This window comes from Lutra lutra, chromosome 3 (assembly GCF_902655055.1).
Source record: "Lutra lutra chromosome 3, mLutLut1.2, whole genome shotgun sequence".
Classification (NCBI taxonomy): domain Eukaryota; kingdom Metazoa; phylum Chordata; class Mammalia; order Carnivora; family Mustelidae; genus Lutra; species Lutra lutra.
The window spans coordinates 57991600-58007315 of NC_062280.1; the positions used below are offsets into that span (position 1 = coordinate 57991600).

Genomic DNA, 15716 nt, shown 5'->3' on the forward strand with positions numbered 1-15716 from the left:
GACAACCACTTTGAATTTCCTCTTATATTTTCATAAGTGAAAAGGAAAATTCTCAAGAGCAGAATGCCAAAAGCCAGAAATAGTAAAACTTTTTACAAGCATATTTTTTTATGCTAACAAGCTGCTTTTTTTTTTTTTTTTTGCATTTATTTTATTATCTGGGAGGCTGAATATATTTTTAGGTTAGCCATTTACTTTTTTTAAATCAAGTTTTCATTTAAATTCCAGTTAGTTAACATACAGTGTACTATTAGATTCAGATGTACAATTTAGTGATTCAACATTTCCATACATCACCCAGTGCTCATCACAAGCAGAGCGCTACTTAATCCCCGTCACCTACTTCACCCACTTCCCACCTACCTCCCCCTGGTAACCATCAGTTTCTTCTCTACAGTTAAGAGTCTGTTTCTTTGTTCGTCTTGTTCTTCCCCCTCCCCCCGCCCTTTATTCATTCGTTTTGTTTCCTAAATTCCACATATGAATGAAATCATACGTTATTTGTCTTTCCCTGACTGACTTTTTTCACTTAGTGTGGTAGCATATTTCTTTGGAACCGTAGTATTCTGAGAATTTTATAAATTAAAAAATCATGTGGCCACACATGAAAGCAGAAACCTCTTATTTGTTTTGTTTAGCTCTGTATCACAGAACCAATTTACAGAAATTGTAATAATATTCCTCCCTTTTTCTTGAGTGGTTTTATTAAATTTTTTCCCCTGAATGACTTAATACAGTGTTTATAAGGCATTCTTTGTTTCTTTTATGAACTGTATTTCCTTTAACTATGAATAATTAAAAATATATAATTTATGTTCCTAGCTTTGTATTGGAACATCTCCTAAAAGGCTTTCAAGGATAATTTCTAAAAGAAAGTGGAGGCAAGGGTCTATGAATGTCTCAACTATATTACTTTGATAGATCATATGAGGATTCATCACACAGGGATGAGTTTAGAAGAGGCAAAACAAAGGAATCATTTCTTCAGAAAACCGGATATAAATAAGCAAATTCTTAGGTCAAGAAAAGGGAAATGAGGGGACATCTGAGCCCTCAGTTTGACTCCACTGTTCTGCACTGGCTTGGAACCTACACTGTGTGGTATCAGTTACTCTACCAACCAACAATAGGAAGAGTTAGAAGCTTAATGAGAAAAAGTATAGCACCAGGAAAACTGGAAGTCTGATGACTCTTAAAGGCTCGTGAGGAGAAGAGCCAGCCAGAGAAGCTGGAATGAGAAAAGTTTGAAGTGGAAGAGATTCTGAGAGGTGATGATGAAGTCAAGAGAAACAGAATCAGGTGGTGGGAGTGATTGATGGCTGAGCAGGACAGCCAAACCAGTATCTGATCAGGCTTTTACTTAAATCCCACATCTCTAGATTAGGAGAATGGCTCATTGCCCAGGAGTGTAGGAATTGCCTACAATGTTTTTTAAAAAATCAATAGCTTTTCTGCTTTATGAAAATATTCACTCTTACATGTAGAGATACTGGTTTGGAAAAGGAGCAACTGCAAAAAACAAGAGGCTGGCTTTCTGTTCCTCCTGTCACAGAATCAAATCATGTGCTCCCATCAAACAACAGGATACAGAATGAACTATTTAATGAGCTCACAAGGCTATGGTGGGGGGTGTCTTTTGCATTAGTGCTTGAGTGCCTGATTCAAATTCCCATTTTTCAAGTTCCTATTGGTGCAAGCTCTTTAACCTTTTTCACCCATAAAGAAGGGTATGTAGTAATAGTACCTACCTCATTGTGATGAAGGTTTAGTGTGTTAATGTATGTGAAATAGCACACAGTAATCATTCTTCAAACGTTATGTACTATGAGGAACAGTCAAGGGAGCCAACGTTACTGTTGTATCAGAAATGGAAGCTAAGGGAAAATCTCAGGGTCACCACGTCTCCCCACTGCTGCCTCCAGATGGTGGCTCTCATCACCCTCTGTCAGAAACCTCTCCACCATGACACACAGTCTTCCCTTCCTCAACACTGGAGTGTCTCATCCTGACCTCTTCCTTACATTCGTTGTGACTTCGATGCCAGCAGGCTCCCCGTTCTCCTCTCTACCTCAAAGCCTTTAACTTCTGCACGGATGCCCTAACACTCTGGCCCACCATGGGTTATGGTTCATGAATGGGTCATGATCATCAATGTATCAATTATCAAAGGAAGTAGAATGGAACAGAGTAGATGAGTAGCAGCACATCGCATGAGGTAATGGTATTTTTAAAATGAAACTTTTGTTTCACACAAGTTATGTCTGTATTGCTGTGGATGCTAGGTTCCTCAACTTCCTCTGCTCCAAGGACCTTCTTCCACCTGTTCCCCCACTTCAGTGACCATGCCCACAACCACACCTTCTACCTGATCACTGCCAAGAAAGGATCCACCTCCAAAACTATTTCTATTTTCTAATATTTCTATATTTTCTATTTCTATTATTATTTCTATTGTATAACCACTGCCCCTTCTGTTCTGCCATTTCTCCCATGTCTCTCACTGTTTATTATTTTTAATTTTCTTCTTTTTTAACCCATATTTCTTGAGTCCAAACCTTCTGCTTCTCAGTATTCCTGCTATGACTGACTTAGCTCAGGGCATCAGTGTCTTTCTTCATGAGCAGTCGATTTAACCTCTCACATGGGCTCTTTGCTGCCTTCCATAACTACCCTCTTCAAGTCCCAAACCGACTTCAAGTCCCAAACTTAAAAGTGTGTTCTGGTTCCCTTTTGTCTGAACTCATGAGGTTCTTCTCAGCAATACTCAATTCATACCACCTGAATTTACTTTCCTTAAGCAGATTTCCTCTAACCAAACTCTTCATTTCCTCATCTCTTGCACGCATCCAAATATAGATCTGTCACAACTTCTTGTCCTGCCACAACCCTATTCTGGGGATCTACTCCATCACAGCCTCTGATGGAGCAGATCCATGTATGTATCTCACACCACAATCACCGCCTACCAGCCACGGGAAGGCCTCTAATTCAAGGGCAGAGTGCAGGGACTGGCCAGCATGCTATGACAAATGTGGCCAGATTCCTCTCTTAGGAAATTAGGCAACTCCTCCAAGGAAGTTGCGGGAGCTACACATGAAAGATCCTGCAAGTTGAAGCAAAAGAAACCAGTCCACAGAAAGAGAACCAAATAGGGACCAGCAAGCAGTCCCAGTGGCCAGTTCTCAGTTCCCAGGAGGCGTGGCCGCACAGGAGAGCCTGTCCTTGGGTCCCCCTTCAGATCTTAGTGCCCTTATACCCAGTCTAGTGCTTGCCTGAGTGACCTTCCATGGGACCTCTTTCTTCCATCCAAAAGAGCTTAGACTAGAACTTTCAGACTACCCAATACGTGATTCTGTGCCTTTGCAAACATTCTGTGCTTTCTGGAGGAAAGTTGCCTGTGTGGCAACTACTACTTATCTTTTGGGAAAATAAATGCCCTTTTGTAGTCCGCAGCCCCTCAGGCCAGTCCGTACTTAAGTCCCTACTTAAGAACTTTGCTCATTCCCTGTTATCCTAACATCTTCTGCACTGTTTTGTAATATTTTGTGTTTCTGTATCTGTTTCTGGACTCTCAGCCTCTTGAGGACATATCCTGCTCATATTTTTATCTCCCTAATCTGGGAGTGAGTAGCAGATTCCATTGGTTATCCATACCGTCTACCCTGGAGGTCATTTACCTGAGAGAGTTCTCATATTTTCTGACTGATTCTCTGTGTCTTCTTGCCTGACAGTGCTCCATGCAGGCCAGAGACCAGAAGATTAGTGCCCCAGGAGGGACCCTGCATTAGGGAGGAATGGGAGTTGGTGGGTGAATACCTCTGTTTCCTGCCCTCAGTGGGTCCACTGTGTTCTCCACAGTCACTGAGAAGGGCTCCTGTGAAACTGAGCCCCTTCCCTGTCTCATTTCCTCACTCTTTCATTGTGTCTTCTACAATCATCTCCCAAACAAACTACTTGCATCGAAATAAATACATGTCTCAGGGATTACTTGTGGGTGAATCCAATCCAAGAAGGGAGACAAGGCACACATTACTCAACAGATAGTGAATGAACAGCTGAAGCCTTCAGCTCCTCACCTCTCTTCCTGTTGGCACAGTATTTCAAGAGATGACTCTACCCCTTTACCCCAGTTCAGTCTTCTTCTAGACAGTCTCCATGGTCATGCACCTTTACCTTATCAGCTTATCAGCACCCCAACCTCCTTGGTCACTGGTCATTCAGAAAAGCCTACCTTGACTGTCTTGAAGGACTAAGACAGCCCCAGTCTCCCTCCAGTCCTGCTCCTGGGGAGATAAGTACTCCTGAGGAAAGTCTCCTATTATTGGCTGGTTGAGGCCATTTCACATCATTTTCAGCTCTCAGTACAGCTTTAAAATTCTTTTATTGTCCCCAATCATTTCCTTTAGCAACTTCTACTGAGACTATGTCCACCTTTCCCCAGAGTGTCCACTCCCATCTTCATTCTCTCACTTGCCCTCCCAGTGTTGGCATCCTTAAGTGAGTGAAGTTACCAAGTTGCAGCATTTGCTAGAAGAGCTCAGTTTCCAGAATCACAGTGAGGCCTGTGTGATAGCCCACTAGAGGTGGGATACAAGCTGAAGACATGCCAAGTACAGTGCTGTGCAGAGGACAGTATATGATTGGTAAAGGACTGTCAACCTGTCAGAATGGTCTGGACGGGCCAGAGAAAGTTGGTGCTGTGGGGATACTGAAATGAAAGGACAACACTTGAGGAAGCACTATTATTCCCCCCATTTTTATATATGAAGAAACTGAGGCACAGAGAGGTGAAGTAACTTGTCCAAGGTGACATTGCTGGTACATGGTAGAGACAGGATTTGGACCCATATAGTCTGGCTCAGAGACCATGAACTTGACTATTATATGACACTATATGGCACATATAGACTTTTGGACACAAAAATTATTGGTAAATGAAAAGTCAGCACAATAGCATCCATCAGCTGCCTCCCAAGACTGTAATGCTTATAATTCATATCAATTCAATCAATAATACAGATGAAACAACTCAGATGATGGCTGTCTCAGGTCCCTTCCAATGCTAAGATTTGTTTTTTCCATCTTGGTATAGACAGGAAAAACCCAATTTCTAGATTATACTAGAAACCCATCTAGAGGGGCGCCTGGGTGGCTCAGTGGGTTAAGCCGCTGCCTTTGGCTCAGGTCATGATCTCAGGGTCCTGGGATCGAGTCCCGCATTGGGCTCTCTGCTCAGCAAGAAGCCTGCTTCCCTCTCTTTCTCTCTCTCTCTCTCTGCCTTCCTCTCCGTCTACTTGTGATCTCTCTCTGTCAAATAAATAAATAAAATCTTAAAAAAAAAAAAAAAAAGAAACCCATCTAGATTATACTTAAAATTTTTACTGATGTGGGTGATAGAAGTCAGGGAGGGGAGCCTGTGTAAGAACTGGCACATTCAATGTCACACAGTCTCCAATGCCACACTTTCAGGGAATACCAGTAACACCATTTTCATACCTGACTAATCTCTCTGCCAACTATGTCAGATTTTCAGATTTGCAAACTGTCACTTGGAATGTACAGGAGGTAGCAGATGGTTTGTCCTTGACCACTAAGATGAAGGCACTGATTAGAAACTATCTCAGGCCAGGATTTGGGTCTGCTGCTACATATATTAAGGATTAGCTCATTAGTGCTAAGGTTAAGAGGTCTTTGATCTTTGGCCATTTTAGAGTGGGAATTACTCAACCTGTCCCTGATAAAGCCTTGTGGGAGTGCTAGGGAATACAGTCCAGAAAAGATCACCTCAAAATTGTAGGCAGAGTATGATGAAAAGAAAAGAAAAAAAAAAGAAAGAAAGAACAATGAACTCAGGCATGGCTCACACCTTGTTTTAGCTGTTCTTTCGAAACTCATTCCTAAAGGTGGAGGAGGACAGAGGCTGCCTGGAGACTCCTGCTGGTTTATTTACCCCTGCCTCCCTCCTCCTTTCACAGAGAGGCTTCCAGTTTGGGACACTGGCCTCTCTGCCTTGGAGGCAACCATGCAGGTAGTTATTCTCGGCTGTGGGTCCCTGCAGGATACCCTCCCCTCATGACTATAGAGCTTTCATGAATCTTCTGGGTACTAGGTGCTGAATAACTGTTTGGTGACTTGATCCAGGTGTGCACGTGGGCTGTGGGGGTGACTTTGAAGGAACTCTGGCTCACAGGCATGCCAGATGGATGGCATGGAACGATCTCGTTTACTCCTCGGTGGGCCTCTGGATATCCCACACCCCACTTGTCTTATGAGAGAAAGTGAGAGGCAGAAGGTGATTGGCTTCAGTTTGCACAGTTCATGGCCTACAGAGGCTCCACGCCCCCATTTGGTCTGCAAGGTATTAACAGAAAAGACTAGGTGTTCTTTCCTGAAGGAGCAGAGGGATGGAAGCCTGGCTCAGGGCCACTAGGCAAGTGGCGGCACACATCCAGGTTTGCTTTGGGAGTGAACAAAATGGGACATATTTTTTGCCATTATTTATCTGAGAAACGATCATTTTGAAATGTCATTTTGAAATGGTCCCGGGCCAGAACTTAGTCAAGTTTTGCCTTCAAGCCCAGGCCCGGCCGGTTGCCGCGCTGCCCGCGGATGCCTGGAGGATGCGGGGCTGCAGGAGGAGGATGCGGGCCAGGAAGAGTGGGATGCAATGCCATTCCGGGTGCAGGACTGGCCCATCCGCCGGCCTTCTCGGGACTAACGAAACGCAGCCACCATATAAATACGGTCGCCTTAGCTGCTCACCCCTTCCTGCCCCCAGTTTGGCCCCTTCCTTCTCTGCCGTAACCATCCCCGTCCCCGCTGTGCGGGTCTGATCTCTTTGGCCCAGGGGACACTCACCCTGCCATGGGACGGACTCGCGGGTAAGCGCGGTCACCGCGCCCTCGGCGAAGCTCCGTGGCGCCCCCAGCAGAAGCAGCAGAGGTAGCGACCGCAGCAACAGCATCGCTAACCACCGGGCACGCCGGACGCCCAGGGTGATGGTCGCGGGGAGCCAACGCCAAAGCCCGAGTGCGGGGCCGCGGCGCTGGAGGCGGGACCGCAGCCCGCTCGGTGATCCACGCCTCCTGGGAACTCGCCACCCCAGCCTCCTGGAGGCCCACTCTGTCGTCCCTGTCGCCACAGTGTGCGGACACTCGGGGCTCTGGGCTGGAGACCGTTAAGTTGCGGAGTTTTTTCCCCGCCCTACTCACTCCAGCTTGGAGAAGGAGGAGGAAGAGGCGGTGGACCATCAGCCCGTCCCAGAAACTCTTGCCTTTGGGTTGGGGAGAGAGGAGGGGTGAGAGGAGTTGCCCGTTGCAAGCTCCTCCCGCTTCCTGTCCCCTCTCTCCTTCCTGAGGGAGGCCGAGAGGAGTTGGGGATGAGCAAGTTGAGAATCTCTGGGACAGAAGTCTGACATCCGGGTTCACAAACCACCCGGATTCTGGTAAACACTGCAGGGTTGGCCCAAAGCAGTTTGGAGCAAACCAAGCTACTCTCTGAACCCAGGGGCTTTGGGAGTACTCTGGACCTCCCCTCCTCTGGAATGTGGACCATGGAGATTCGTGGGGTGCACCAGGATCCTCCCTCAAAGTACCGGAACGTTCTTCCATTAGTTGAGCTCCTTTTCTTTTTTAAATGCCGTCTCCCCACTTTCCATCTCCTGGGATCCCCCTAACCCAGCAAAATAGCTGGGTTAACCTACATTACAGCTGTTATCCCACTTAATAGCTGAGAAAAGCGGTGGGGAAAGGCAAAATCATTTGCTCTAGGTCTAGTAAAACTTACTCCCTAAACAAGTTAAGTAGGAAAAGACTAGAATGTAGTTCTTCTTTTTTTTTTTTTTTTAAAGATTTTATTTATTTATTTGACAGAGAGATCACAAGCTGGCAGAGAGGCAGGCAGAGAGAGAGGAGGAAGCAGGCTCCCCGCCAAGCAGACAGCCCGATGCGGGGCTCGATTCCAGGACTCTGAGATCATGACCCGAGCCGAAGGCAGCGGCTTAACCCACTGAGCCACCCAGGCGCCCCGAATGTAGTTCTTCTAACTGTAGTCTTCCCCCCTTTTTATTTTATTTTATACGTTTTCAGTGTTCCAGCATTCATTGTTTATGCACCACACCCAGCGTTCCATGTAATATGTGCCCTCCATAATACCCATCACCAGGCTCACCCCCCACTCCCCTCCAAAACCCTCAGTTTGTTTCTCAGAGTTCACAGTCTCTTATGGTTTGTCTCCCCTCCGATTTCCCCCAAATCACCAGCAGAACACTAGAAACATTTAATATTCACGAGAACAAGCTAACATAAGACCTTTCCTAAATAGTCATTAAGACATGAGGGGGGGGAAGGGAGCTTAAAAAAGAAGAAGAAGAAGAGGAAGAGGAAGAGGAAGAGGAAGAAGAAGAAGAAGAAGAAGAAGAAGAAGAAGAAGGAGAAGGAGAAGGAGAAGGAGAAGGAGAAGGAGAAGGAGAAGGAGGAGAAGGAGAAGGAGAAGAAAAGAAGAAAGAAGAAGAAGAGGAAGGAGAAGGAGAAGGAGAAGGAGAAGGAGAAGAAGAAGAAAAGAAGAAAGAAGAAGAGGAAGAGGAAGAGGAAGAAGAAGAAGAAGAAGAAGAAGAAGAAGAAGAAGAAGAAGAAGAAGAAGAAAAGAAGAAAGAAGAAGAGGAAGAAGAAGAAGAAGGAGAAGGAGAAGAAAAGAAGAAAAGAAGAAGAGGAAGAGGAAGAGGAAGAGGAAGAGGAAGAAGAAGAAGAAGAAGAAGAAGAAGAAGAAGAAGAAGAAGAAGAAGAAGAAGAAGAAGAAGGGATCTTGAACGACCTTTCTTGGATGCTTATTGGCTAAGATCAAACCAACATTTCGGAGTTAACAGTGTCTACCCTAGACTGAATTGCATCCTCCTCCCCCAGTTCACATGTTGAAGCCCCAAACCTCTAAATTTCATGATTGTATTCAGAGATAGGGCTTTGAAGAGTTAATTACATTTAATGGAATCTTAAAGGTAGGGTCCTAGATAGGATCAGTGGCCACATGAGGACACAGCACGAAGGTGACAGACCATATGAGGGCCAAGAAGAGAACCCTCATCAGAAACTTGAAACTTTGCACCTTGATCTTGGACTTTATGGCCTCCAGAACTGTGAGAAATAAATTTCTCTTGTTTAAACCACCCAAGGTATGGTATATTCTTATGGCAGCTCAACCAGATGAATGCACTATTTTAGCCTGGTTCCCCAGAAAGCATAACCTAGGATGAGATCCCTGGCAGGAAATGGGATTGAAGACCAGAGTGAAATAGGGAACAAGGGAAAGCCACTGCCTTGGCCACTGCAGTAGCAACATGTGTTCAGTCCTTCAGGAGCCTCCGAAGGCTTCAGAACTGTCTGTCCTGAGGAAAAGAGGAAAGCATTTACCTATAGGCTTACCATTCCTGCTGGGCAAGCTGATTCTAGGCTTATTAACTCCTCTGCACATTTCTTTGGCAATGATGAGTTTTAAGCATGGTCCTATGCCTTGGCATCTCAGAGCCCCAGGGGAAGACAGCAACGGAAGTATGGCATGACTAGAGGTGAGGTGCTGTCAGATTGCCCCAGAAGGAAGCTGGGGCAGCCTGTGCAGGGCTGGCTGCTACAGAGGCAGCTGGAATAAGAGGTAAGGCTGAGAGAATGTGAGACTTTCCAGTGTGGGTACTGAGTCAAGAGCATATCATTAGACGTAGAAGTTAGGATCTCTGCCTGAAAGCATGCAGAAAAGGGCTGCCTTTAGCATACTGACTGTAGAGACTTTAATCATGAAATATTTCTCCTGTGGCCTCAGAAGTACATTGTGTGCTATGGGAATATATTCAAAGTAGGTGATTCAGGTCTGAGTGGGCTGGCATCTGCTACAGCTATCAAGTGCAATCCACATGCATAACCAGGTAGCAAAGCGTAATAGTGTTGCCAATCTTTGATGAAGGACAGTGCAGGGTGAGTAAAAAGGGAGAGAGGTCAGGAGGAGCTAGAGTGATTGTACGGGGTTAGACGTATTCAGAAAGGTGAGAGGAAGAGCCTGTGTTGGGACGGGAAGAAGCTGTGAAAAAAAAATACAGCAGTTTTAGTGAGAAATGCTTGTATAAGCAACTGTGAGTAGATGGGCCTGGCTGGGGCAAAGGGCAGCTATTGGGGTATCCTGGCCAAAGGAGTTAGTCACTGGGACACTGGGTTACCCACTGGCTGTGGGATCCAGGTGAGACATCACCTGCCCTGGGCTTCAGTTGTACCCTCTGTATAATGAAAAAAGGAGAAAGCCTTCCTTGACCCAAAGAGAGAATATTCCAAAGTAGCAGAGCTATGAATATGAGCAGGAATAAAAGGGGAAACAAACCATATTTCATCTAAGAGCAATTAGTGTAATGAAGAATGGTGATGACAGCTTCCTGGCCTCCCGACACCACATTTCCTATTCAACAATTAGAAGACTCAGAAAAGAGCTAGTTTTTCATCTCTTCCTGAAGAATTGTGGCTTTGAGGTGAACATCTGTGGCAAAGAGCTCTTTTAGCCTTGGAGAAAATTATTTTTCCCCACACCTCAGTCTTGTGTGTGTGTGTGTGTGTTACATTTACAATACAGGATACATAATGGTTAAAAGAGGGACTCTGTCACCTACCAGCAGGTTACTTAGCCTCCTTTGGCCTCAGTTTCCTTCTGTGTAAAATGCATATGGTAACATTTGCTTTTGCTTTATAGTGTTGCTGTATTAAATAAGTATGTGCAGTGCTTAGCACAGAGTCTGGCATCCTGAAAGGGTTCATTTGTGGGAAGGTGGGTCCTGTTGTATTGTTGTCTTCTGTCCCCAGCCAGGAGTGGGGTGGCTAGAGCTTTGTGCCTTCAGGCCTTTGCATATCTCTCCATTGCTCAAAGTATCACTTTGAATTAGACTTAGTTATTTGATTATATCTCTCACTTGAATGTGAGTTCCTTGGGGGACTGACTATGTTTTCCTTCTCTGTGACTGCAGGGCAGCACAGTTCCTGGTCCTTAGTGAGTTGTCAAAAAGTTTCTGCTGAATGAATGAGTGAATGAAGGGAGGTGGGAATGAGGTTCAAAGGAATATAGTGTTTGGAGTCATTTGAAACTCAAAAAAAACATTAGAACCTGAATTATGTTGAATGAAAACAGTGGAGAAAATTCAGGGATTTAAAATTCACTTAAGGTATAGGTTATGGTGAGGGTCAAAATTAACCAATATTTTTTGAGCAGGAAATCAGGGAATCAGGGTCTCAGCAAGAAATGGGGAGGCTCAGATTTATAGGGAAGATCTAATGAAAGAACTATGAAGTGTGGGCAGTGTTAAAGGGACCAAAACAGGATGGTGAAGACCTAGTTTCTAGCAAGTTCTGGAAGCTGTTATTGCTACACCTGGGATTAAAAGAACAAGTGCAGGGAGCATTCACAGGATCCTTGTGAGAGCTATACCTGTGAGACAGGGAACACCCAATGGCACAGGACAGCAACTACTACCAAGCTAAGGTTTGTCAGAGAGGACGCTCAGAGACTAGTCTGCTCTATCTTCTCCCCTACACTCTGTTCTTTTCCCATCAGATAAACCCAGCCAGAAGTCAGTGGACAAGGGGCCAACAGAGGTCAGCTTCACAGAGCACAGAGCAAGGTAGAGAACTATGGACAGTGATTCTGGAGAGTTGAGAAAAATTATCCAATGCAAGCACCTTCTATCAATCTTTGTCCTGGTATGGAGGCTACAACAAAGAATAGGGCATAATGAGTCCTTGCCCATGATCACAAACCTTAGATTCTAGGAGAAAAAACAAATTGGTAGCCAAACAATTATAATAGGATACAATGCATATCATGATATAAGGATGTACCTGAAACTTGACAAGTACTTAGAAGGGCCACTCATCAAGGCTTAAAGCTCTGAGAAGGTTTCTAAGAAAGAGAGGCATCTGAACTGCCTCCTCGAATACTTAGCTGACCTCAGAAGGTACAGTTGAGAAAATGAAAATGAAAACCACCAACTAGGACAAAATATTTGCAAGTCATATAAAGAAATTGTATCTAGACCATGTAAAGAATCTTCAAACTCAATAATAAGAAAATAATCCAAGTAACAAATAGGCAAAAGGTTAGAACAGACACTTCACCCAAGAAGATATTCAGATGGGAAATAAATGTATGAAATTATTTTCAAGACCATTAGGCATTAAGGAAATGCAAATTATACCACAAATGTATACTACTACACACCTCTTGAGTGGTTAAAATTGAAAAGGCTGGCTATACTAAGTGTCAGCAAGGTTGAGGAGAAATTGGAACTCTTACACACTGCTGATAGGAGTGTACAATGGTGTGATCACTTTGGAAAACACTCTGTCAGTCTTGAAAAGTTAAAAAAAATGTAAGTACTTAGTTTCCTAGAGCTGCTGTAATAAGTACAACTGGGTGGCTTAAAACAACAGAATTATTCTCTCACATTTTTAAATTTTTTAAATTGTTATTTTTTAAAGATTTATTTAGTTGAGAGACAGAGAGAGAGAGGTGGAGGAGAGACAGAGGGAGAGGAAGAGAGAGTATCTCCAGCAGACTCCCCGCTGAATCCTGAGACCAGGACAGGAGCTGGAATCAAGAGTTGGGCACTCAACCGACTGAGCTACACACGCACCCCTCTTTCAGAGTTTTTTAGACTGGAAGTCCAAAATCAAGGTGTTGGCAAGATTGGTTGTTTCTTGAGGCTCTGAAGGAGAATATCTTCCATCCTTCTTTCTGGTGGCTGCTGGTAATCCTTGTCTTACCTGGCTTGTAGCTGCATCACTGAAAAATCTACCTCCATTATCCCATTGCCTCCTTCCCTGTATATCTCTCTGTGTCTTCATAGGGACTTCTGATAAGGACATCAGTCATTAAAATTCTGGAAAATGTAAAACCAATCCATGGTGACCAAAAGCAGAATAGCAGTTGCCTAGAAATGGGAATGGAAATGTGAGAGAATTAGCTGACTATGTTCTAGACAGAAGGAATAGAGGTGAGAGTTGACATAAAGTACCTGAGAAAATTTTGTAGCAGAGATTGGGTATTGAGATGGGAGGTTCTGGAAACACTGAAGCTAAATAGGAAAGCTGGGGCTAGGTCCAAAATCACGTTGAAAACATTCATGCTAAAGCCAGTAGGAAACCATTATGGGGTTTCACTATAACCAGATTTATGTGTTACATTTTAGAGAGAATATACCCGCTGTAGAATGGAGAATGGATTATACATGAGTGTTTTATGAGGCTGAGGAGACTGCTGCAGGAGTCTGGACAAAGAGATGGCTCATGATTGGACTAGAAAGGAGACGCAGCAGACTGGGAGAAGTGAACACATGTTGCAAGATGTTTAAGAGGAAGAATCAACAAGATCAGGTGTATTAGATAGAGAGAGGAATTGACAAGAATGATGATCTCTTTTGTGGCCAATCTGGTGGCCTCATCCACTGAAAAACAAGTTTGGGGAAGGAGTAGGATTTCAGTATGTGGTATGTGGAGAGACTTATGGGACATCCAGGTGGAAATATCCATGGGACAGTTTCATATATGTGTTTTAAAATCAGGAACAGAATGGGAACATAAATTTGGAGGTTATCTGTTATTGATAATTAAAGCCATGGGAATAGATGTGACTGTTGTAGATTGAGAGAGAAGAGAAGACGCCTGAAAAGAATCAGAGGGAACAAGAACATTTAAAGGACAGCTACCCAAGCAGACTGATAAGGGCTTAGGTGTCTAGAAGCTGGGGAGGAGTGTTTCAAGGAGAGAGACATCAACAGTTTCATATACTCTGGAGAGGTCAAAGGATTCAGGACAGAAATGTGCACTGGATTTAGGGACAGGGAGTTAAGTTAGGACCTTAAGGAGAGTGCTTCTAGTGATTGATGCCACAAGATGCCTTAGTGGTTGGGGGTGACTTGGAGCAGAGCCACCCAGTGTAAATAGTTCTTTCTTTCTTTCTTTTTAAAATGTTAATTAATTAATTTAAAAATTTTTATTTATTTTTAAAATTAACATATAATGTGTTATTTGCCCCAGGGGTATGGGTCTGTGAATCATCAGGCTTACACATTTCATAGCACTCACCATAGCACATACCCTCCCCTATCCCTACTCACCCCCCAAAACCCTCAGTTTGTTTCGTGAGATTAAGAGTCTCTTATGGTTTGTCTCCCTCCCGATCCCATCTTTGTAAACAGTTTTTTCAAGCAGTTCATGGTTATTAGGAGAAGGAGAAATAGCTGTATGGGCTGTGGGTACATGCTTGGGGATGAGAACATATGCAGTTGTTATTATTACCATTTTGTTAGTTTTTAGGTCAGAGACTTGAGCATGTCTGAATGCTGATGGGAAGGATCCAATAGAGAGGGAGAAGTCAAAGGTATTTACTGCTGGAAATGTCAGAGTGAGGTCCCTGAGCAGGCAGAAGTTTCTGGAGCAAAAAGTAAAAGGATTCACTTTAGAAGGGAAAGCAATCCCTCCCTTTACAGCAGGAATGAAGGAAATAATGGTTGTAGACCCAGGTTAAGTCTGAACACTGAGGGTAGAGAGTCCTCTCATCCTCTAGGTTCTAGTTTCTCTGTGAAGTATCAGGGTAATTCATATACTGGGAATGAGGACAGAGCTGGAGTCAAAGAAAGGAGGTGAGGCTAGTTCTGATGCCCACAGAGAGAGCTGCTACGGCTATGTAGTGGGAAATCTGAGCATTACCAGGGACACAGATGTGGTCAAGGACCATGAATTTATACTGGATCATGTATTTATTAATAATGCTCAACAGCCCAGGTACATGCAGGGAGAAGGGGGCCACTGGGCTTCATCTTAAGTGGTGTTACCCAATCGAGAAGTTACGTACAAGGGAGTTGAAGATACTGACAGGAGAAAGGTTGATGATGGTGGTGGGGTCACACAGGACTCGGTGTCAGATCACAGAGGGGCAAGTGGAAGTATGGAGTGGGGAATCTGGGGTCAGACTCTTAGTTTCAGATTCTGGTTTTGTCACTCACTAGTTGTGTGATGGGTCACTTGCATGACCTCTACGTGCCTTAGTTGCCTCGTCTGCACAATTAGCATAAAACTAGTCATTAGCTTCTTCAGAGATTACATGAGTTAAAACTGAAAAAGAACAATGACCGACACATAGTAAATACTCAGCAAAGTGGTTTTTATCATTAATTATTGTTACTTAAAACAAATAAAATATATTTTTGGGCAAAAAAGAATGAGTATTAATTTGGTTTCTTGCTGGATTGAGAGAAAAGCCATACCCTCATCCTTTTTTCTTCTTAGTAGCTGTCTTTTATGGGGTGTTTATTGGGTGCCAGGCTTTGCTCGTGGTGTAGTAGTTAAAAGGTCACCCTGCCTGTGTGGGAATCTGCTCTGTGACTATGCCAAGTCATTGCACCTCACCCAGCCTCTGTTTCCTTTCTGTCAAATGGAATAATATGAGTATCCACTCCATTCATAGGCTGTGGGAACGGGCTTGGGGATGAGAGCAAATGTGGTTGTTATTGTTATCATTATGTTAGATTTTAGGTGCCAGGCACAACTGAGCCTCCAGAAATGGAGCCACAGGCATTTTCCATAACATATGGAAAACACTCATAATCTGGCAAATAGTGAATCCTCATGAAATGTAATTACAATTGTTAGATAATACCCACAACACTCACATCATGGGGTAGATGTTACTGTCGTCAT

General features: G+C 44.0%; 2 protein-coding genes across 2 annotated transcripts in view; both read right to left on the reverse strand.

Annotated features, from left to right (window-relative positions):
- The window catches only part of PLA2R1 (phospholipase A2 receptor 1), a 108986-nt gene extending 101995 nt beyond the window's left edge, over positions 1 to 6991 (reverse strand). The window contains 1 exon segment of the mRNA XM_047721863.1: positions 6859 to 6991. Within this exon segment, the coding sequence (XP_047577819.1) occupies positions 6859 to 6964 (106 nt within the window). The 5' untranslated portion in view covers positions 6965 to 6991.
- A 5535-nt stretch (positions 6992 to 12526) lies between these two features.
- The window catches only part of ITGB6 (integrin subunit beta 6), a 144411-nt gene continuing 141221 nt past the window's right edge, over positions 12527 to 15716 (reverse strand). Inside the window, exon 19 of the mRNA XM_047721882.1 lies at positions 12527 to 12949. Coding sequence (XP_047577838.1) covers positions 12884 to 12949 — 66 coding nt within the window. The 3' untranslated portion in view covers positions 12527 to 12883. The remainder of the gene's footprint in view (positions 12950 to 15716) is intronic.